This window comes from Carassius carassius, chromosome 1 (genome assembly GCF_963082965.1).
Source record: "Carassius carassius chromosome 1, fCarCar2.1, whole genome shotgun sequence".
Taxonomy (NCBI): domain Eukaryota; kingdom Metazoa; phylum Chordata; class Actinopteri; order Cypriniformes; family Cyprinidae; genus Carassius; species Carassius carassius.
In genome coordinates, this window is record NC_081755.1 from 24,382,516 (window position 1) to 24,406,590 (window position 24,075).

At 36.5% G+C, this 24,075-nt stretch overlaps 2 protein-coding genes across 5 annotated transcripts in view; both read left to right on the forward strand.

The window, feature by feature from the left end:
* LOC132116851 (uncharacterized) overlaps window positions 1–6,386 on the forward strand; it is a 58,765-nt gene extending 52,379 nt beyond the window's left edge. The window contains exons 8-13 of the mRNA XM_059526137.1: window positions 2,194–2,275; window positions 4,224–4,264; window positions 4,506–4,593; window positions 4,872–4,918; window positions 5,287–5,374; window positions 5,721–6,386. Coding sequence (XP_059382120.1) covers window positions 2,194–2,275; window positions 4,224–4,264; window positions 4,506–4,593; window positions 4,872–4,918; window positions 5,287–5,374; window positions 5,721–6,367 — 993 coding nt within the window. The 3' untranslated portion in view covers window positions 6,368–6,386. The remainder of the gene's footprint in view (window positions 1–2,193; window positions 2,276–4,223; window positions 4,265–4,505; window positions 4,594–4,871; window positions 4,919–5,286; window positions 5,375–5,720) is intronic.
* A 1,683-nt stretch (window positions 6,387–8,069) lies between these two features.
* LOC132142497 (uncharacterized) lies at window positions 8,070–14,604 on the forward strand. Of its 4 annotated transcripts, none has more exons than XM_059552413.1 (9): window positions 8,070–8,202; window positions 9,235–9,453; window positions 9,625–9,723; window positions 12,521–12,672; window positions 12,779–12,826; window positions 12,958–13,120; window positions 13,378–13,424; window positions 13,784–13,856; window positions 14,117–14,604. In XM_059552413.1, exons 2-9 carry the CDS (start codon window positions 9,246–9,248, stop codon window positions 14,458–14,460), a joined length of 1,134 nt encoding a protein of 377 aa, XP_059408396.1. In that variant the 5' UTR covers window positions 8,070–8,202; window positions 9,235–9,245; the 3' UTR covers window positions 14,461–14,604. The 4 variants fall into 4 exon arrangements, with proteins under 4 accessions (XP_059408396.1, XP_059408413.1, XP_059408404.1 ...); XM_059552430.1 differs by having other exon boundaries at window positions 14,147–14,604; XM_059552421.1 differs by having other exon boundaries at window positions 9,634–9,723.
* The last annotated feature ends 9,471 nt before the right edge of the window (window positions 14,605–24,075 follow it).

Sequence of the window (24,075 nt, forward strand, 5' to 3'; positions counted from 1 at the left end):
TAAAAAATATACTTTCAAACATACTGATAACATACTGTATTTAAAACAGCTAGTTCATACAAAGTCAGACGCAACTGTGACATATCACGCATCCTGTGACAAATTTGCCACATCTGCGCATGGAATTTATCTGTCTAAATGTTCTGCAAAATCAGTCAGCAGTGAAAATCAATTGTAGATTTCATTTAAAGTCCTAAAGTTTAACACTAATATTGGACATAAACGAACACGTTAAATATAAAGTATTTTAAACAGGTAAGTTCATATATTTGGGTTGAGTTGAGTTGAGTTGAGTTGAGTTGAGTTGAGTTGAGTTGAACTGCTGCATAAGTCATAGACCGCTCCGGACCGCACGCCGCATGAGGAGACTGATGCACCGCCACAGAAACAAGAATGAGATGCGTTCTAACATAACTGTGGCATTAAACTCAGTGAGTGAGGGCTTGTTTAAAATATTGCACATATATAGGCCGTTCAGAGTACTTGTTAAAGTGAAATGAAATACCTTATATCTGCAGACGATGTACGTCTGTTTGTGGATGGAGACTCCTTCACCGGCTACAGGCTCTAATCCTCATTTGTGCACGTGTGTGTGTTTGTGTGAAACGCTGTGCTGAAGTGAAATAGCTGGACAGTTTATTAGCCAAATTATAATAGGCCGCCTAATAAAAATAATAATAAATATTATTATTATTGAATACATTAATAGGAGAATAAGCCTAATATCATCTTGACTATCGACAGAGCCATCTGCTGACTATCGTCGATACACAATAATATCGTCAACCCTAGCTCAGATTTTTGTGCTGTTGTCATGCTGTCTAGTCTCTGTTTCCCTGGGTGTCCACTAGTGGGCTCACTTCCCCTTAGGCACTTCACCGTAGGCACTAGAATTCCTCTAGTCTTGTCCTGTCATCACAGTAATTGCACTCCTGTTAATTGCACCAGGTGCAGTCACTTTATTGTCATTAGCCTCCCTATAAATACCAGTCTTTTCCTGTTGTTTGTATGGAGTCCTTACCCTTCGTGTATCCAGCATTCTTGTCACCCGAGATTCTTCGTGGTCTGCTCGTCCTCCGAGTCCTCTCGTTTTTCCGAGTTACCTTTCCTGTCCCTTTAGTTTGTTTGTTTTGTTTTGGACTGATTGTTTGGTATTGACCGTTGCTTGTTCTGACTACGATTTGAATTATCCCTCATTAAAGACATCTGCATTTGGATCTCTCTATCTCCCTGTGTCTCTCTGGTGCACCATCGTCACAGCTGTAGGATGTGTTTTCCATACATTTATTTTTTTGTGGCGACCCGCCACAACATCAAAACTGACCAGTTTTCCAAAAGGCTTTGTTTAATAAACATGAGCACGTATTGGACATTTAAAAATCAAAACAAGGCACGTATTTCTGAAGGAAGACTGACTTTTGAATTTTTTTGTCATTTTCATTTCATCTTGCATGTTATTTGCCTGATAAAGCATGGGGGCTTGTAAGCTCGAGCGCTCCGTGCTTTATGTACAGCCATTACTGGATAAACCTCTGTTTCTCACACTTTAAACCACCTCCTGTTGGCAGAGAATGAATTAGCATTTTGAATAAGTCCCATCTACACAGCAAACATATTTTGCTTGTTATCAAAAATAATCTACTCTAGAGGGACATAGCTGTTGTTATTGATTTTGGTAGTCTACCAGAAGTTAAGTTAGGGCCGCAAAAGCGTGCATGCGCAGTAATGTTTGATTATGTTGTTGCCGTTAAAACCATCTATAGGGATCTGTTATGTTTAATCTATTAAATTATGCTATGCTGTCTTTTAAATTAAAGTGCACAGTGCACAGACAACTCTGTTGCCTTGAAACTCATGCTGGTGCCACTCATTTCATATTCGCTCCAGGCTGTCCCTGTCTTCCAGCATGTTGGTATAAACAGAGTGGGTCACATGACGTCCGGAGTTCTATAATAATAATAAACATTCTATTAAATAATAATGTGTAAGCAACAGCTTGATACTGGAAGAATTCTGCTCACATTCTGAGGGAGTTATTAAAAAAAGCTAAATATGTACAGTACAAACCCAAATAACTATCTTTGTATTTCATCTTTTCCCTCAGTTACTGAAATGTACCCATTTACTGTACCCACATATACTCCATTTAGAAATTAAGCATTGCTTTAATCTTATCCTTTTTTTCTGGCACAGAACAGGAGAGAATCTGTAATTGTAGCTGAAACTTTCCGTGAAAAGATCACCGAACCGGTAGAATCTACTGCCATTGCTAGAGGTTAGTGAGCTCTTAATTTTCTATATATTATAATATTTATCTTATTTTGAACTCTATGATTTTTTTAATTTCATATTTTTCATTAAACTTGGAAGCAACATCCAAATTAAGGGTAGTTAAGGGAGTCCAGGGTAGAGTGGCAAGAGTCAGGGGTGAAGCTCGTGGGCACTTCAGCTAAGCTCCTTTCACACTGCACGTCGGACCCAGCATATTGCCGGAACATTGCCTTCTGTGTGAAAGCAACCACGTCCCGGGATTGATTCCGGCATTGAACCCGGGTCGGGGACCTAGTAACATTGCCAGGTTCAACCCGGGACGAGCGCTGTGTGAACAAAAGCCAGATCTAATGCCGTGTCGAAGTGATGACGCACGTTATCGCGTGACTCTTTTACCGGCTGTTTAGAAGGAAGATCAACGTTCGAGACGAAAAAATAAGTGCAAACTGTAATGAAGCAGAGATCATTTAGTTCCTCACTTTCCGTGCTGATGCCGAGATCGTTTGCCAGCTTCAGTGAAAGTATAACGTGCCTAACGTTTTCGAATCGTACATTACACGTCACGCCCTGATGTCAGTAGTGACGGGATCTTTACAGGTTGTGTATGAAAGCACGCACATATCCCGGGTAATCACTGGCAGTGTGAAAGGGGCTCTAGATATTGCGACAGAGTCATAAAACCCCCCTAAGGAGTGGCTTCCAGACACTCCTAAACAAGAACAGACTTAAGTCTAGGAGGGAGGTGGAGTGGAGGCGGAACAGGGGAAGGACAGGGCCATGTCCCTGTGAAGGAAGAGGGGGATCTGTGGACTGAGGCAGAGCAAAGAGCCAAGGCGGAAGCAGCAGAGCAGGAAGCCAGGGTGGAGCCAGCAGAACAGGCTAGGATGAAGACCACCAGGTCGGACCTGAAGACCATCAGGAAGGAGCAGAAGACCACCAGGATTGAGCAGGTGGGCTGATGGCCACCACAGCAGAGCAGACAGGCCCGAATATCCTCACGGTGGAGCAGATGGCCACCACAGCACAGCAGACGCCCTCCAAAATTGAGCTAGTAAGGCAGATCAGGTAGAAATGCAACAGCGAGCACAGAGAGGTTAACAGCGGCCTCTACTGCAGGACAGTCAGAGAGTCCATAAATAGCCTCCTTGGCTGTGGCTGTACAGGCAGAGTTCAATAATGGGCACCAGCCCCTTGAGAGGAGCTGAGGCGGACACCTCCGCTGCTTCAGGAGGTTCTGCTGCAGAAGCCGCTACCACTGGAGGTTCTGTAGTGGATGCCACCACACTGTGAGGAGCTGAAGCTTTGGTTCTGACTCATAGCCTGGAACGAGATCTGGAGCAGACTCATAGACAGGAGTAAGCTCCGGAGGCTCCTGGACAGGAGCAGACTCTGGGACAGATAGTGATGACGCCCTTGGGATGCCAGCTGCTCTGGCTGAAATCAGTGGTGGGTCTGTAAAACTGGAGATAAGTCCCAGATGTCTTTGGAATGCCTGAGTATCTTCAAGTACAATTCACGATGACTGGGAACACAGGATTGGAATCCGTGGTGACTGAAGACTGTGGCGTGGTGGCCATGATGGGATGAGACGCTAGTATGTCAACCATGTTGTGAAGAAGCTCTGGGCTGGCAGCTATCTTGTGAAGAGGCTCTGGACTGGGAAGCATTTAGAGTGCTAAAACTGTTGCTTGAGAGCGCTGAAAAGGCATTGTTTGAGAGTTCAGAAGACGGTATGACTTGAGAGCATGGAAATGGCATTGGTTGAGAGAGTTGAATAGACGCTGTACACGCTGTAAATATTACATGTACAAATATTTGTTTGTTTTTCCTGTGTATTTTACCATTTCAGACTTTGTTAAACCTGTTTGTGTGGACTGTCTCTCATCCTCATGATTTATTTCTTTGTCCTCCCCCAAACCAAAATTCACCTGAACCTCTCACTGATGCTACAGAACCTGCAGTATCAAGACAACTGAGGGAGTCAATTAGAGAGGTATTTTGTATATACAGTACCAATGCACAATAATATAATGCACAATATAAGCCTATAACCAATAAAACATGAACCATATTCATATGTTGTAGTTCATGCTCACAACAGCGATTGCATTGTGTCGGAATTCACTTTGATGTTTTTGACTTTTTTGGCTCTATAGATTACTTTTGACAACGATCCATTAAGTTATCATCATGCCGAGATGTTTTAAAATCACTGCCATTATAATTTATCATAGGTGACACCGAAGGAGTCCTGGAAAAGATTGTTTTCCAAGAGTCTGGAAATACCTGTGTGTCGAATTGAAGAGGAAACATTCCAGCTGGGTGAGTTTGAATGAACATTTGAATTTCAGATTCATTAGTTGGTGATCTACCAATAGTGATCTGTCTCAACATCACACCATCTACTGTTAATTACCTGTTCTTTAGTTCTCTGATCCCCGTTATAATTGCTTGAGGATGTTTTGCACATATTAAGCCAGGTTGCTGAGTCTAGGTTGCCAAAGAGCTTTTTCTTTTATTGTTAGCGTTCCTTTTTTTTTTTGCCACATACAATGACCCTGAAATGATTATGGTTTATGTTTGTTTTCTACCACATACAGATAGATTTTCAGATGAGTCTGTATCTGTTGCTGAAAAAGTCAAAATGGTAAGCATGTATTGATCAGTTGTAAATTATTATTTTATGTGTATTATCCTATTTTGTAGAGTTGAATTTAGCATATGGAGAATGATGGGTAACCATAAAAGGAAGTATATAAATTTATATAATTATTATTGACAGGATGTCATAAAAGCAGCAGATTCTGCTTAATATTCTATAGTTTAAAATAAGAATAAATTATAATAATTATTATATTAAATAATAATGTAAACAACAGCTTGACACTGGAGGAATTCTGCTCATGTTCTGAGTGAGTCATTATATCAAAATAACTATAATTAGCCAAATAACTAACTTTGTATTTCACATTATCCCTCAGTTACTGAAATGTACCCAATTACTGTTCTTTATAGGCACAGAACGGGAGAGAATATGTGACTTTACCTGAAACTGTCAGTAAAAAGATCACGGAACGGGTAAAATCTACTGCCAAAGTTAGAGGTTAGTGAGCTCTTTTATTTTCTATATATTGTGATTATAATTATTATTATTTTGAACTTTGATTTTAATTACATATTTTTATTCTGAAGACATTTGGTCACTTTCACATCTCTTGATTTTGCTTTCAATAATAAGAATAATAATAAGGAGGAGAATATTCACAGTTGGAACAGTAACCATCGGCATTTTAAAATTTTTACCAGTGTCTGTTACTGAATTTCTGAGGGGTTCTAATATTTGTTTTTTCCTTTGTATTTTACAATTTCATACTTTGTATAACTTGTTTGTGTTTGTGTGTGCTATAAACTCATCCTCATGATTTATCTATGTCCTTCTCCAAACCAAGATTCACCTGCACCTCCCACTGATGCTACAGAACCTGCAGTATCTCCTGTCGTAGATGAGGCTGATCAGACCACAGATGAAGCAGGTGAAGCAGCAGCAGCTCAGCTGAACTTCAGTGATTCTCCCACTGATGCTACAGAACCTGGAGTATCTCCCGTCGTAGAGGAGGCCGATCTGCTGCTTCATCAGACCACAGATGAAGCAGCAGGTGAAGAAGCAGTAGCTCAGCTTAACTTCAGTGATTCTCCCACTGATGCTACAGAACCTGGAGTATCTCCCGTCGTAGAGGAGGCCGATCTGCTGCTTCATCAGACCACAGATAAAGCAGCAGATGAAGCAGCAGCAGCTCAGCTGAACTTCAGTGATTCTCCTGCTGAATGGCAGAACCCTGATGCTTCTAAAAAGACTAAGAAGACAGAACAGATGCAGTTAATACAATTTCTGGAAAATCAGTTTAATACCATGAACAACACCCTAAAATCAATTGATTTGTATTTAAAGAAGCTGGTGGAAAAACAGTCACAACACACACCGCCTCAATATATCTATCTAATTCCTGCTGATATTGAAAATACCCAGATTAATTCCTTAATCAAGAAGGAGCCAGTCAAAGAAGGTGGGGGTAGTACTGAGGAAGCAGAACTGTGATCTGAGAGGTTATCAATAAATAAATATATTATTATTATTACTATTATTATTATTATTTTATTAAGTTGAAGTTTAATTAAGTTTGTTTCAGCGTAAGAAACTAATTAATACAGGTTTTAAACAACTTGAGTAAATGATAGACTTTTCTTCTTGGGTGACCTATCCCGACTCTTTTTGGGGGGGGGGGGGTGCACAATTCATAAATAGCATGTACTGAAACTTTAGTCTGTTTGAATTATTTAAAACATGGAGGATGATTCAAATACAATCTGAAGCGAGAATATTAGGCGCATTATTTTCAGTCATGCGCGCCCTCTCTCGTGATTCTCCGCCCACTAGGCTGTTCGATTCCGAATTTTTTTGAATCGAGTCCGATTCCGATTCCTGGTTCTGGAATCGATGGGAATTGATTTTTGGAATCAATTCCATGATGATTGCAGGATAGGTCGTTCTCATAATATAAAGCTTTATTTGTGTGTGTGTGTGTGTGTGTGTGTGTGTGTGTATTCACGGGCCTTATTGCTTTTATAAAACGGTATTCCACATACGTTTTAAAGTTTCACAGAATAAAACAGAGCAAAGCTAATGATGGCTGATAGAAATGTAAAAAAAAAAAGTATTTTAGATGTTAATAAGATTAAGACCCTCGATAACGTCATGATCTATTCTGTCGTGCACATGAATCTGAATCCTGTACATTTTGTAAAAAGGATACTGAAACGGTCTTACATCTTTTCTTGAATGTATGTACAGTATGTGAAGTTTTTTTTTTTTTTTTTTTTTTTTTGATTGATTGATTGATGTGGAATATTTATCTAATATGTAGAGTGGAATTAAAATTTGCATAGAGAAAAGGGATTTTTTAATGACAAAAAATGGTATAGGCAAAAGTCTAAAAAAAGTCTCTTAAATTTTATCGTATTACTTGGTAAGTTTTACATACATAAATGTAAATTGTCTGAAAGGATACCCAACATCCATACCATTTTAAGTCTGACATGAAGATTTGCTTTGAAACACTGAGAGGACTTTCAAACCGCAAAGCAACAAGAATGGACATCGTCAAAGAATTACATTTCTCTTCTTTATTATAATTATACATACCCCCTTTCCGTTATGTTTTTTTTCTTTAATGTGTGAATCGAATGTCCTTTTAATTTCTTTGAATGTTACCTTTAATGCTCTTCATATCTTATGATGCTTTGGAATCATTTACAATAGTATTTGTGAAATATTTGTATTTACTATATTACTTTATGTATAATTCTGGGAGGAAAAAGACTGTATGGTCGTGCAGCGCTCAAATAAAAACTTCTGAATGTTTTTTTTTTTATTATTATTTATTTATTTATTTCAACTGACGCATTAAGCTATCCGATTCAGGAAACTATTCAGACTTCTAATCACCTTTAGCGAACATGAGGAGAATGCTAATAAAAATATATATATTAATGAAAATAATCTTTCTCACTCTCGTAATTACGGATTTTAATAAAAATCACGAGGAAGGTGAAATTTACCTGAGGATGTAAAATTCAGATGATCAGCAGCTATACGACTAGTTTTCTCTCAGTTTATTTTCGTGAATTTAAATGTGTGCAGTCGTAGGATGCAGCCTTCCGTTTGAGAGACTCACATAAATAGATACGTTTTGTTGAACCGAAAAAGGCTCTGAATGAGGAGTCGATTCCCCTTGATGGAATCGATTCCAACCTTTGGACTATCGATTCCCAACGCCTCGGAATCGATTCCCAGCCCTTTTGCGCATATATGCTACCGCCCACTTTCTCTTTACTTGCAGTCGGACGGATATCGCCGTATCCAAATGGTATGAGGTAACTTGCACGCTCCTTTTTGCTGTTAACGAGTAGTATTTAAAAAGAGTAGTCTATAATTCGAGACAACATGTGTTCCAGTGACGTTGCCTCGCAATCTTTTTTTAAATATAATATAGTTTGAAGCTTTTAGTGTTTTGAAACAAAATGCAATTTCAGAAGCATCCTGAGAGGAGAAACATCTAGGCTACCTACATTACGTAAATGTTTCGTATCTTTTTTTCCGTTGTTCCACTGCATTTCTGTTGTTTTTCTGTTACGTAAACACGTGCTTCAACGTCGACGCGTCGTAAGCAGCGACTTCATTCAAAACACTGCACTCAAGCTAAAACCATAGACCGTATAAAAACAAGTTAAAACTTGTTACATTTTGTAAAAATGCGCCTCGAAAACCTCCAAGGGAGCTTCAAAATGCCTGAAATGGACTTATGTTTTGTTCTTTATAAACCAGGGTACTCATGGTCTTAGAAATTCTGTATATAGCCTCTACTAAAAGTGTAAATCACAAAATTACTGGAGAACAATTTGCTGTTACAATTTAATGAAATCCCATATTCATTATTTTAACTACGTTAAAATAAATCTATGGTTAGTCCTAGTTTATTTATTTATTTAGATGTTTATGACATAAGTACTTATATTTGCAACATTAAACTTTTACAATACAAAGAGCATAAAAAATAATTGAATAAATGCTTATTATTAGGAGATGGATGGAGAATTATTTACAGATCCAGAGCATGATTAGGACAGCACATCTGAATCTGGATGAACAAGATGGGGAAAAGGAAAGGAAAACAAGGGGGTGAAAGAAAGATGAATTAACCAAATAGTGGCAAGAAGAAAATAGCCAAAAGTAAAAACTCTAGGCCTCCAGGCAAGCATAAAACGATACCCAGAATAAATATTTTGTAACTTTGTTTCTTGAAGCAGTCTGTGATTTAGATTGACAATTGGCAGCATTAGACCATTTATGAAGTAAGTTGAGATTCATTAGCATAACCAATATAACATAACGTTTGCCCCTCATAGACCTGAAGAAGATGAATGCTGAAGCAGTTATGAACCAGATTAAGCCAGAATGTGAACTGAAGGAAAGCTCCACAAAAACTGATTTTAATGAAGATGACAGAAGGAGAATGAAAGAAAAAATGAAAAAGCAAAGATTCTTCAAGCAGGGTAAGAACAAGAGGCCATTTTCCCACCAAATATCCAGTGTAAACAGGCAGACCAAGAATAAAAATGACACGGGTAATTAATGCTTTAATACATAATAGTTTTTTTTTCTTCAATAATGTCATACATCTAGACATTTTTTGTTGGTGTTGTTGTTTTAATCTGAAGAGTAATTTTGAACTGTCTTTGTTTGATTGTATCCTGAGAAAATATTATTCTATTTATGTTTTTTTTTTTTTTTTGTAGACCTAAAAGATGTCTTTCAAGAAGTCAGAAATAAGAAACAGCTGGCTGTTCGTTGTGGAAAAATGACAGGTTGTCTGTACAGAATAAAATATAACAATGGTAAGTTTTGGGTGGACAAAAACAATTTAATAGTAAACTTGGACAATACACTATCCATTAATGCAATACATGGAATGTCTGGACAATAAGACTTAGGCCCAATCCTGCCTGATCTCATGGCAATTCGTACATAATGTACAAGGTGGCTAATTTGTAATTCATTCGTACAAATTCATACGGTTTGTGCTAAATCGTCTCTATTTTACGAGTTTCACAATTCATATGAATTTGTATGAATGACCTACACATAACCCAGACCCTGAACCTATCCGTCAGTTGGGTTTAGACAAATATTATTATATTGTATATTGTCTGGTCTGATCAGGGAGATAACCACTGTAGACATATGATTAGAAATCGCTAAACTTTTTTTCTCAGATATTGCGAATTCGAGAGAGAGAGAGATGAAAATTGCGTGTATGCAGGTCTCTCTTTACAATAGGATCATTCACAGTAGTTTGAATTACATCCATTAAAACATTTGTATCCCTTTCAACACCTTTTTGAGAAAAAATAAATGCTTCCCACTTTATATCTTCTAATGCCCTCCCTCTTTAAATTATTCAAATCACTTTTTTGGTATTCTAAAATTTCCATGTTTTTCTATTTTTATTTATTTAGTTTCCTTGCTATCAAAGTAAAATTATGTGACAATCCTGTAATCATATTATAAAGTCTTAAGTACATTATCTGGTTTATTTGTAAAAAATAAATAAAAATAAAATAATAAACTTGTGTTTCAGACCATCTAGTTATTCTTGTGGGTCCTAGTTACTAGTAATCTTTCAATTTCTTCCTTCCAGTTTTATCTAACCTATTTACATTTAAATCTCTAAGTAGAATAACTTCTTTAATAAAATCACATTATTTAAGAAGCTTATATAATTTATCATAAAATTCATTTCTTTGCTGAAGGTGGCTGATAAACTGCTAAAATTATAAAAGACATTTGCGGTGAAAGAGAAACGCCTAATACACTACATTCAATATCGAAGTTATAAGCTAACTGTAGTTCAGTACATCAAATACTATCCTTAATATAAAACATAATACCCCCACCTCTACCCTCCAACCTATCCCTTATAAAAATATCATAACCAGGAATGCACAACATTGCTGATGGTGAAGTATGGTAAATCTTAAAAAAAATCTGTCCACGTGAAAACACAAAAGCATGCTATGAAGCACTGTTGAGCATGTCAAGCCAACAGGTGGCGATATAATCTTAACCGTAAAGCCATGTTGGCCAATCAGAATCCTGAAAACATTACCTGCAAGCAGAGATAACAGCACATGCTCCAACATCACAAGCCAAAATCTCCGTTTTCGCTGTTTTCACGATAACACTGCAACCTGAGTTTTTGAAAATCTTTATCCTGGCAGGAGTTTTCATAAATGCTCAGTTTCATTGACCTGGTGCTGTGTTTGCATGTGGATGAATGGCCAAACCTAAAATACCCGCGTTCGTGTGGACAGGGCCTCAGTCAGACATAAAAAATCCAAATTTGAATTTGTGACAAGATGTTTCATTTCATCACATTTTGCCATAAAGCTACGAATATTTAAATGACACCCCAACAATGCTTTTGGTTTGGCATCAATGTCCCGCAGAATGCTTGCGTGATTTACAGTTTTAAGGAGTTAAGTTCTCTTTTTGAAATTTCCGGATTAACTCTGTACTTAAATCTAACCTCTGAGCTCATTTGACAAAAAATTTGTGAAGAGGACACAATCAGCACTTTTTCCTATGGTAAGGCTTCTACATTACCCAAGTCTGTCCTTAAAAGCTGTATTTATCCAAATGGACAGCTCTGATGTATCATGACACGGCCGTGTAGTGTATTAGTAGTGCGGCAACATAGATTAATATAACCATCCACTATTTTGATATTCTGTGCTATTTTGCTGAGAGTACTTCGAATTTAAGTACTACCCTCCGCTATATTGGATCTTCTTCATCAGGCACTGATGTTGGAAAAGAATGCCTGTCCTCACAATCTCCGTTACAGTTCATCCCAAAGGTGGGGTTGAGGTCAGGGCTACATATGTGCAGGCCATTCAAGTTCTTCCAAACCAAACTCATCCATGTCTTTATGGACCTTGCTTTGTGCACTTTGGCACAGCCAAGCCTGGTTTATACTTGCACGAGGGCAAAGGTCTGCATGGTGTAAATGATGTCATTGTGGAGTAGACGACTCCACTTCTGAAGATTCACAGCTTCAGGGCGACTCTAACCAAACATTTTCACTGGAATCTTTATCTGAATCAGAAGAAATAGAACAGAAAAGAGCCTACCTCAAACTGTTCCCACTAAGTTGGAAGCATAGCATTGTGCAAAAATTTTTTGTACAGTATGCTGAAGCATTAAGTTTCCTTTCACTGGAAATAAGGGGTCTAGGCCAAATCATGGCATAACAGCCCTATGTTTATGCACAATGCTCTCTCTTCCACTGAACTTCCAGTTGGGTAAGTAATGTTCTCCTGGTATCCACTAAACCCAGACTCATTCATCAGACTACCAAACAGAGAAGTGTGATTCATAATTCTGCAGAACAGGTTTCCTTAGCTCCAGTCCAGTGGTGGTGTGCTTTACACCACTCTATCCGACTCTTAATACAACTCTAAACTTGATGATGCAAGGCTTGCATGCAGCTGCTCACCTATGCAAATCCATTCCATTATCTCCTGACACATTTTTTTGTCTTTTTCCCTCTGTCTGTTTTAACAAACCAGAATTTATTATTTAAAATATTTGCACTTCATTTATATGTTATGTATAATGTTTATCTGTCTTCAGGAGATAAGTGTATTTCATGTAAAGGGAAATGGCTTACACCCAAACAGTTTGAGGAGCTTGGAGGAAAAGGACATCACAAGAAGTGGAAGAGTAGCATCTATTACAACCCATCAAATGGCTTTCAACAAATGCCATTAGAGAAACTCATACAGGTATGTATTCAGCTAGTGTGAAGTCTGAGTTTATTTGACATTTTTATGAGCATATGTGAACTTCATCTTATGTAAATGAACTTTATCTGGGTTTTTTTCCTCCTAGAATGGGTGTCTTTCAGAGTTTGGACAACTGAGGAAGCCAATTAGACCGGTATTTAATATATATAGTACAAGTGCACAAGTTACAATATAAGTCCACCATAGGCCATAAAACATAAATTATATTCATATGTTGTAGTTCAGCCTCACAACAGTTATTTTATTCTGTGGATTTTATCATAGGTGACACAGACGGATAGAGACGATGCAAACACAGTGGAAAATGTAACAAGAAATAGTGAATCAATTAACTCCTTAAAAGGTTTTCCAGAGTCCTGGAAAAGACTGTTTTCCAAGACTCTGGAAATACCTGTGTGTGGAATTGAAAAGAAATCAATCCAGCCGGGTGAGTGATCATGAGTGATCATTTTAATTTCAGATTTATAAGTTAGTGATCTGTGTCTCACTATAACACCATCTAGTGTTTATTACCTGTTCTTCAGTTCTCCACCATACTTCCTTGGGGTTGTTTTGCACATATTAAGCCAGGTTGCTGTGTCTAGACTGTCATAGAGCTTTTTCTTTTATTGTTAGTGTTTCTGTTTTTATGTGGTCATCTACATTTACCCTAAAAAATTTTGTTTTTTTTTTTACCACAAACAGACAGTTCTTCGGATGAGTCTGTATCTGTTGCTGACAGAGTCAAAATGGTGATGTGTTTATTTATTGGTCAATTGAAAATTATTAGTTAGATTATTACTGCATGTGTATTACACTATTGTGGTGAGTTTATAATGTATCACAATATATTTTTAAGGGATATAAATGGAAATATAAATATGTATATTATTATTATTGACAAGATGTCATGACTTGCATTGACAAATTCTGCTCAAATTCTGGGGGAGTGATTATATAAAAATAACTTAATATATAAAATTAATCCAAATAACTAACTTTATCTTTCACTTTCACCCTCAGTTACTGACATTTACTCAATTACTGTACACAAATATCCTTCATTAACAAATAAAGCATTGCTTTAATCTTATCCTTTTTTTCGAGACAGAACAGGAGAGAATCTGTGAATTTGGCTGAAACTGTCAGTAAAAAGATGTCAGAACTGGTAGAATCTCCTGGAGGTTAGTGAGCTCTTTATTTTTTATCATTTATTTTATTTTGAACTTCCGATCATATTTTGATAAGAATATCTTTGGTCAATTTCATATCTCTTGTTTTTGCTTCTCATTAAAATAAAAATATTTATAGTCCAACAGTAACCACTGGCCTTTGAAAACTCTTACCAGTGTCTGTTACTGAGTAGCACTAATATTTCTTTATTTCCTTTGAGTTTTAAAATTTGTGAATAATCTCTTATCTCTTTATCCTTCCCCAAACTAAGATTCATCTGCACCTCCCATTGATGCTACAGAACCTGCAGTATCTCCTATCGTAGAGGAGGACAGTCAAACCACAGATGAAGAAGCAGCTGAATGGCAAAATCCTGTCGTTTCTGAAGAGACTGAGAAGACAGGCCAGATGCAGTTATTTGAATTTCTGGCAAACCAGTTTAGTGCAATCAACAACACCCTGAAATCAATTGATTTGTCTTTGAAGAAGCTAGTGGAAAAACAGTCACAACACACACTGCCTCAATATTTCAGTCTAACTCCTGCTGTTATTGAAAATCCCAGGATTCACTCCTTAGTCAAGGAGGAGCAAATGATGGAAATTTTAAATAACTGAAGTAGACTAAAGTTTGATACTGAACAAATTAGGGGTAATACTGCAGTTATAATTAAAAGGATATATATATATATATATGTATGGTAAACTTTTTACTCTTTTTGTCACATATTTTAAATGTGATTTAAAATCTCATTAAAATCTCATAATCTCATTTCAGTTTTTTGTGTGTCTAACATTTTCCAGAAACAAAACAGCACTGATGTTTCAATCCACTTCATGCAGTTAAAATAATTTATAAAATATAACATAGTCATAAAACCATGAAAAAATTACAGTAAACTATAAAAATGTTCCCGTTTTGTCTCTGGGTCAGGTTATTAACAGGCAAATGTAACAATGATCACTTTTGATCATTCATAATCAGCTTTATTACAGTTTTTCTCAGTCGCTTTGGTACATTTCTCGATTCATCCTTGAGATTTGCAAAACAGTAAGTGCATTTCTCAAAACAACTCGTACAAATAGCAAAACATTATCGATTACCTGCAAAAGCCAGTCTCTTGCTCAAAATCTAGTTTATCTCTCAAAAATAAATATCTGTGTCAATGAACATGTAAGGTCCAGGCACTCGGCCCAAGGAAGGTATCCGGTGCTGGATAAAGGTTTCTTGCGTGTTCGGTCTTTCAGCACGTAGAGTTATTTAATTTAGGTTAAACTCAAATCTGACTAAATTGTATTATTATTTAATCTGACTCCGTTTTATTGTGACCTCGAATTTAGGTTGAAAGGCAAATTGGTTGTTTGTTGGTCTCTAATTATTATTGTTATTCCTCTGACATTTGATTCTTCTAATTTAACGCTTTACTTTATTTTACTCGTTCATTAGGAATCTATGTCGCTCAGGGTGCCCCACGACGGCCGTTCTTCTACTTGTGCCCCATGATCACAAACTCGCCGGTCTAAACAGCAGCCAGAGGTTATGACTAGTAGTCCCCCTCAGTTACCCATGTACAATTTAGTTAAAGCTCAAAACAATAATCAGCGGTTATGCTAGCTCTATCTGTCTAGCCCCCCCGACAGTCATATAACTACATACAACTTAATTAAAGCTCAAACAATAATCAGCGGTTATGCTAGCACTACCTGTCTAGCCCCCGACAGGTATATAACTACGTACAACTTAATTCAAGCTGAGACAATAACCAGCGGTTATGACTAGTACTTTTACTAGCCCCCCATAGTTAATGCAACTGAGTACAACTTAACTAAAGTCAAGCGGTTAGTCAGAAATCTAAAATCTCACCTGATGTGCCCTATGCTCCATCTAGCCTGAGTTTTAGTATGCACTTAACCCTGGACGCATATTTACGGAAACATAGCCTTCACTTAATCTACTTGAGAAAATAATTTCAGAGTAAATCAAATGTAACAATTTATTATCAGTCAGGTAAGGATTATGCCAATTACATAGCCAATTCATAGATATCAAATCAATACAAGACATCAAATTCTCAAAGATGAATCTAATAGTAAAAGATACATACCTGACTTTTAGAAAAATACATAGTATGAAGTGTGTGGACACTGTCTGTTTCTCAGGAGATCAAAGTATCTTAGGTTCTTTCATCCTTACAAACATGTCCGGGCCATCAGAATGACAAGTCCTTGTGTCATAGTTTACGGATAAGTCAAAATGATTAGACTCGTTTTGTCAATATAACTGTACTCTGGAGGGATGTTCTGATGTAAACCATGGTAACATTTTGGATGACAGTTACTGTATTGGAACAGTATGCCATATGCTTATGTATGCCATATATCCATTTCAAAAGTACAGATTTACACATTAAGTCAAAGTCAAAGTCACCTTTATTTATATAGCGCTTTAAACAAAATACATTGCGTCAAAGCAACTGAACAACATTCATTAAGAAAACAGTGTCAATAATGCAAAATTGACAGTTAAAGGCAGTTCATCATTGGATTCAGTTATGTCATCTCTGTTCAGTTAAATAGTGTCTGTGCATTTATTTGCAATCAAGTCAACGATATCGCTGTAGATGAAGTGTCCAAAACTAAGCAAGCCAGAGGCGACAGCGGCAAGGAACCGAAACTCCATCGGTGACAGAATGGAGAAAAAAACCTTGGGAGAAACCAGGCTCAGTTGGGGGGCCAGTTCTCCTCTGACCAGACGAAACCAGTAGTTCAATTCCAGGCTGCAGCAAAATCAGATTCCATTGTGCAGAAGAATCATCTGTTTCCTGTGGTCTTGTCCTGGTGGTCCTCTGAGACAAGGTCTTTACAGGGGATCTGTATCTGGGGCTCTAGTTGTCCTGGTCTCCGCTGTCTTTCAGGGATGTAGAGGTCCTTTCTAGGTGCTGATCCACCATCTGGTCTGGATACGTACTGGATCCGGGTGACTGCAGTGACCCTCTGATCTGGACACAGACTGGATCTGGTGGCCACGGTGACCTCGGAACAAGAGAGAAGCAGACAAATATTAGCACAGATGCCATGCTTCTAATGATGTAGCAAGTACATAGGGTGTTATGGGAAGTGTTTCCTGCTCCGGTTTACCTAATTAATGCAGCCTAAAAATCCTTTAACGGATTTGGATAATAAAAGCATATTAGTATGTTATGTGTATTCCAGGGTAAAGAGATGGGTCTTTAATCTAGATTTAAACTGCAAGAGTGTGTCTGCCTCCCGAACAATGTTAGGTAGGTTATTCCAGAGTTTAGGCGCCAAATAGGAAAAGGATCTGCCGCCCGCAGTTGATTTTGATATTCTAGGTATTATCAAATTGCCTGAGTTTTGAGAACATAGCGGACGTAGAGGATTATAATGTAAAATGAGCTCATTCAAATACTGAGGTGCTAAACCATTCAGGGCTTTATAAGTAATAAGCAATATTTTAAAATCTAGTGCCAGTGCAGTGTTGACAGGACTGGGCTAATATGGTCATACTTCCTGGTTCTAGTAAGAACTCTTGCTGCTGCATTTTGGACTAGCTGTAGTTTGTTTACTAAGCGTGCAGAACAACCACCCAAAAAAGCATTACAATAATCTAACCTTGAGGTCATAAATGCATGGATTAACATTTCTGCATTTGACATTGAGAGCATAGGCCGTAATTTAGATATATTTTTGAGATGGAAAAATGCAGTTTTACAAATGCTAGAAACGTGGCTTTCTAAGGAAAGATTGCGATCAAATAGCACACCTAGGTTCCTAACTGATTACGAAGAATTGACAGAGCCACCATCAAGTCTTAGACAGTGTTCTAGGTTATTACAAGCGGAGTTTTTAGGTCCTATAATTAACACCTCTGTTTTTTCAGAATTTAGCAGTAAGAAATTACTCGTCATCCAGTTTTTTATATCGACTATGCAATCCATTAGTTTTTCAAATTGGTGTGTTTCACCTAGCTGCGAAGAAATATAGAGCTGAGTATCATCAGCATAACAGTGAAAGCTAACACCATGTTTCCTGATGATATCTCCCAAGGGTAACATATAAAGCGTGAAAAGTAGCGGCCCTAGTACTGAGCCTTGAGGTACTCCATACTGCACTTGTGATCGATAGGATACATCTTCATTCACTGCTACGAACTGATGGCGGTCATATAAGTACGATTTAAGCCATGCTAATGCACTTCCACTGATGCCAACAAAGTGTTCAAGTCTATGCAAAAGAATGTTGTGGTCAATTGTGTCAAACGCAGCACTAAGATCCAATAAAACTAATAGAGAGATACACCCACGATCAGATGATAAGAGCAGATCATTTGTAACTCTAAGGAGAGCAGTCTCAGTACTAAGATACGGTCTAAATCCTGACTGGAAATCCTCACATATACCATTTTTCTCTAAGAAGGAATATAATTGTGAGGATACCACCTTTTCTAGTATCTCGGACAGAAAAGGGAGATTCGAGATTGGTCTATAATTAACTAATTCTTTGGGGTCAAGTTGTGGTTTTTTGATGAGAGGCTTAATAACAGCCAGTTTGAAGGTTTTGGGGACATATCCTAATGACAATGAGGAATTAATAATAGTCAGAAGAGGATCTATGACTTCTAGAAGCACCTCTTTTAGGAGCTTAGATGGTATAGGGTCTAACATACATGTTGTTGGTTTAGATGATTTAGTTTATACAATTCTTCCTCTCCTATGGTAGAGAATGAGTGGAACTGTTCCTCAGGGGGTCTATAGTGCACTGTCTGATGTGATACTGTAGCTGATGGCTGAATGGTTGCAATTTTATCTCTAATAGTATCGATTTTAGAAGTAAAGTAGTTCATAAACTCATTACTGCTGTGGTGTTGGGAAATGTCAACACTTGTTGAGGCTTTATTTTTCGTTAATTTAGCCACTGTATTTAATAAATACCTGGGGTTATGTTTGTTTTCTTCTAAAAGAGAAGAAAAGTAATCGGATCTAGCAGTTTTTAATGTTTTTCTGTAGGATATGTTACTTTCCCGCCAAGCAATATGAAATACCACCTGCGCTCCATTTTTCGTGCTGCTCTCTTTAGGGTGCGAGTATTACTGTATGTGGGATATTGATTGAAAGAGACTGGATAGAATTCCCAGTTACACTTACTAGTGGTCTGACCCAAAAAAAATAACAAAAACCTTTACAATGCCATTGTGATATAGAAAAGGAAAAATAAATATGGGAACAAAGATGGAAAGTTTTCAGAATTTGTAACTCTTGTGTTGTCCTCTGTCTATACAGTATAAGCTTTCCAACTGAAGATTCATGAGATGAACCTTTGAGCTATTTCAGAGAAATGGTTTGTCATTGGTTTATCATCTACATTCTCTTCATTAGTAAAGATTCACTTGCACAATTCATGCCAGATTGACAAAAAGTCTAATAATAATGTGTAAAAATAAAAAGTGTGCTTGGCAGTTTATGACAACTAGATTAACCATTTTGCATTTAATGACTTATAATGAACTAAAGACTAGATGTTTTGAGGGGTAAGACTACTGCACAGAAAACTATATAATACATTTTGAGCGACATGACATTAGCAACTGATAATGTAGGAAACCGCAGATAAATGTGTGTAATCAATTGCATGAATGTACAAAAGCTATCGCAACTTGTTCAAAAGATTGAGAAACTGGTTTTATGATGTGTATAAATGACTAGATGATGTGGAGGTTGTACAAGTAGTTTTGAGAATTTCATTTCTGATTTGAGAAATGCACCAAAGTGGCTGAGAAAAACTGTAATTAGATATCATTACAATGTATAAAACATTATAATATCCTGGTACCCGGCATAGAATAAGTTGTTTGGAGGATGGATGGATAGGATATTTCTTATTTGAGGATTGCTGTACAACTACTATCTTTCCATTGCAACATGCATTGTTTTTCTCAATATGGGATGCAGGTGGCAGTGTTGTACTATGGGGGGCCATATAAGCCATAATTCATTCTGGCACTCTCACACACATACATTCTCCATTCACGTACATACATTTCTACTCTCACACACATACATTCCCCTTTCACGTACATACATTTCTACTCTCACACACATACATTCCCCTTTCACATACATACATTTCTACTCTCACACACATACATTCCCCTTTCACATACATACATTTCTACTCTCACACACATACATTCCCCTTTCACATACATACATTTCTATTCTCTCACACATACATTCTCCTTTCACATACATACATACATTTCTACTCTCACACACATACACTCTCCTTACACATACATATATTCTTGCTTTCACACACTTAAATTCTCCTTTTACATACATACATTTCTACTCTCTCTCACACACTTACAATCTCCTTACACATACATAATTTTTTATTTGCTTTCACACACATGCATTCTCATTTTACATATATATATATATATATATATATATATATATATATATATATATATATTTCTACCTTTTTTGCTATCCATTACTTCCTGTTTAAGCAGGACGTCACTCTCAGAGGAGGAAATACATGTGCAAGACCTGCTCAGCTCTTCCTCACAATTTTACAGTTATGCTATTCAAAGTCATCCTGTTTTCTTTTCAAGTACATATTTTAAGTTTTTATTTTTAACATATCATTATGTAACCAACGTGTTCTAAAGATCTGTGTACAAGTACTTAGACACTGATTTTGATCGTATTAACAGGGCTTAACTCTAAAGACATTTTCAACTGGTCCGGTTCGGCCTGTGGTTTATTTATTTTTTACTTGCCCTGGCAAAATTTTCACAGGACTTGCCACAATCAATCAATCAATAAGACTTATTGTTTTCATTGTTGACTGTAAACATTGTATTGTAATAAATAATAACCATTTTGCACAAATAAATAAACCATGCTTTTTCGGGTCTTTCAGGTAGGCCTAACTATTCCAGTTAAGGATGCACTGATCAGGATTTTATTTATTTTACAATCAAATGAGCCGATTCCCATTCTCGTTGCCATGTTATTTAGTTCTTTTTCTTTTTTTGTACATTTATTAAATGTTTATTTTGCTCTGTTACTGGCCATACTAACCCTGAGCGAACAAACAAACAAAAAAATATATGCAACATGAAGCAAGTGCACAAAACAAAAACATCAGATTGGCTTAATGAATATTTTATTATTACTATTTATTATTATTAGTTTTATTTCCTTAATTATATGTGTGTCTGCACTATGTTTATAATTTCTGTACTGGAAGCTCGTGACGAAATTTCTTCTGTGTAAACACTTGGCAATAAAGCTCTTTCTGATTCTGATGAAAATGCTAATTCAATCTCTGACAACAGGTGGCGCTTATAGATCACTATTCTAGCACTGAGTTATTGCTGCGAGCAGAGCTGCAATTGAAAAAAAATAATTAAATAAGTAAATGAAAATCTAAAAATAAATAAACCGCAATGAGTCTTGAGTTATTTAAATAATATAAAGATATCGCTGTCCCTAACTTGCAACCTCCCACTTTATTCACTTCCTAAAGTAAATGAAAAAAAAAAACCTTGGACGCTTATAATACATCTATCTGGCAACACGACTGAGGCTGAGCTCCTCAATCACAACTCGCTCAAAGGACGAGGCCATGTAACCTTTTCACAATAATAATATTTATTTATTTTTTTAAAACCCAGATAGCTTGCTGAAATACATCTGCGGCTTCCTCATCTACCTCAGCCATGCTGATCAAGACCTGTCACGGTGAGCCTGATCGCGCCTAATTAAACGCCTTCCGTTTCCACTATACTCTCTCTCGCACATACATACATTCTTCTCTTACATACATTCTATATATGTATGTGTGTATATGTATGTGAAAGGAGAATGTATGTGTGTGAGAGTAGAAATATATGTATAAGGAGAATGTATGAGTTTGAAAGCAAAAATATATGTATTTGTAAGGAGAATGTATGTGTGCGTGAAAGCAAAAATATATGCATATGAATGGAGAATGTAAGTGTGTGTAAGAGTAGAAATGTATGCATGTGTAAGAAGAATAAAAGTGTGTGAAAGAAAAAATATATGTATCTGAAAGGAGAATGTAAGTGTGTGAAAGCAAGAATATGTGAAAGGAGAATGTCAGCGTGTAAGAGTGCCAGAATGAAATAAGTCTTGCACGGCCCCTCATAGTATATAGTGTATATGTATACATATATAGTCTTATTAGTCTTATATATATATATATATATATATATATATATATATATATATATATATATATATATATATATATATATATATATATATATATATATATATATGTGTATATATATATATTTGTGTCTATATATATATGTGTGTGTGTGTGTGTTAATTTAATTATATGTATTAGTCTTATATTAATGTTCATTTAATTATTTTTAAAAGTAAGTTTTATGTGTGGGTTGATGTTACAATTGAAGTGACTCATCAGGAATGTAGAGTTACTGTAAGAAGACGGGTGTGGTTAGGTGAAAAACCGGTGTGGACGTGTATGCTAATTTAGCTAAATGTTTGTATTGTACTTTTTCATTTCCAGTTTCTTTTCTTCAATGCAAAAGACGAACAGTCTGAGGAGCAAGTTTCAGTTGTGTTTCTGTGCAGCCAGGTTAATTTCTGTGTTTTACAGGTAAGGTCATCTTTTTCTTCCATTTAATTATGCCCAGATATCTAAATATATATTTTATGAAATAGGGAATGTTTATGATGAAAGGCATTTGTGCACATGATCCTCTCTTAACTCTTTAATAGGAATATTGCAGGGATTTACTTGAACGGTGTAAACTGAAAGAATCATCCATTCTGTTCACAAGTGTGTATCTATTTCGCCTCATACACCCAATTTTGAATATCCACAACTAATTGATGACTGTGCTTTAGATACCCACAGGAGATGGATGGTAAATCATCCATAGATTCAGAGCAGGATTTGGACAGCTCTTCAGGATCTGACTGGATGAGTGAAATGGAAAAAAGTAAAGGAAAACAAGGAGGAAAAAGAAAGATAAGGAAACAAGATGGCAAGGAGAAAGGAACATATTCCAACCAGAATATAAAAGTTAGAAGTAAAAGCAGTCCAGGTAAGCAGGGGTGGAGCATATTGAGAATATAAAAAGTAATAATCAACTAGTTTTCATTCTTGAAGCTATCTGTAAAACTTCAGAAAATCAAAGTGTTTTTTATACTTCTAAAGACTACATTAAAGCACATCTTAAGCTTTTTTATTTAAATATAGGTGAAGTTGAGGTTAATTTAGCAGAGAAATTAATTGTTGACATTTAATGCTGAATAAATTTTTATCATATTTTGTGTATGAAAGGGGTGTGATGTCTAAAAAAAAATCGTAAATCGTTTAGTCATCCACGCACTGGTCGTGATATTCCGATACGGGGTACCATTACCTACGCTTCCACTCATGTGATTTATCTCATTTGTTGTCCTTGTGGTCTTGTATACGTGGGTAAAACATTCAGACAATTAAGCACTCATATTATAGTAAACATCGCAGTAACATTCGAACTGGAGATATGCACAGTCCTATAGTGTCTCATTTTAGACAAGTAGGCCATAACGTCAGCGTTTTGCAGTATTTTGGTATAGAAAAGGTAACAAAATCCTCAAGAGGAGGAGATTATGAGAAGAAATTAATACAGAGGGAATGTTTTTTGGATTTTTACCTTAAATACTCGGTCACCTTAAGGGCTGAATGAGGATTTTGATATTAAGACATTTTTATAGTGATCCCAAAAAATTTTTGTAGCTTGTAATTGTTACATGAGTTGTATTTGTCACATAATATACATGACTTGTATGTGTCACATGACTTGTATTTGTCACATGATTTCTTTGGTGGGCCTAATTAAGGTGATCACCTGTGACTATTTAAAGTTGACTTCCCTTACATTGATATTGTGCCTGATGAAGACTGGGGGTCGACACGTTGCTTGAATAAATTATTCTGGAGCAGTAATGCAGTAGTGTGCAGACTTCACACTTCTTTATTTGTCTATATTATTCAGTTGTCTTGCACCTGCGTCCCATCTGGATATTTGGGATGTGCACACCATTTTTGTATTTTTGAAGAACAGGGAAAATCAGTACAAGTCTGATAGCTTGTAATTGCAGAATCATTTCCTTTTTAATGTCTACTGTAGATCTGGATGAAATCTTTCAGGAGGCCAGA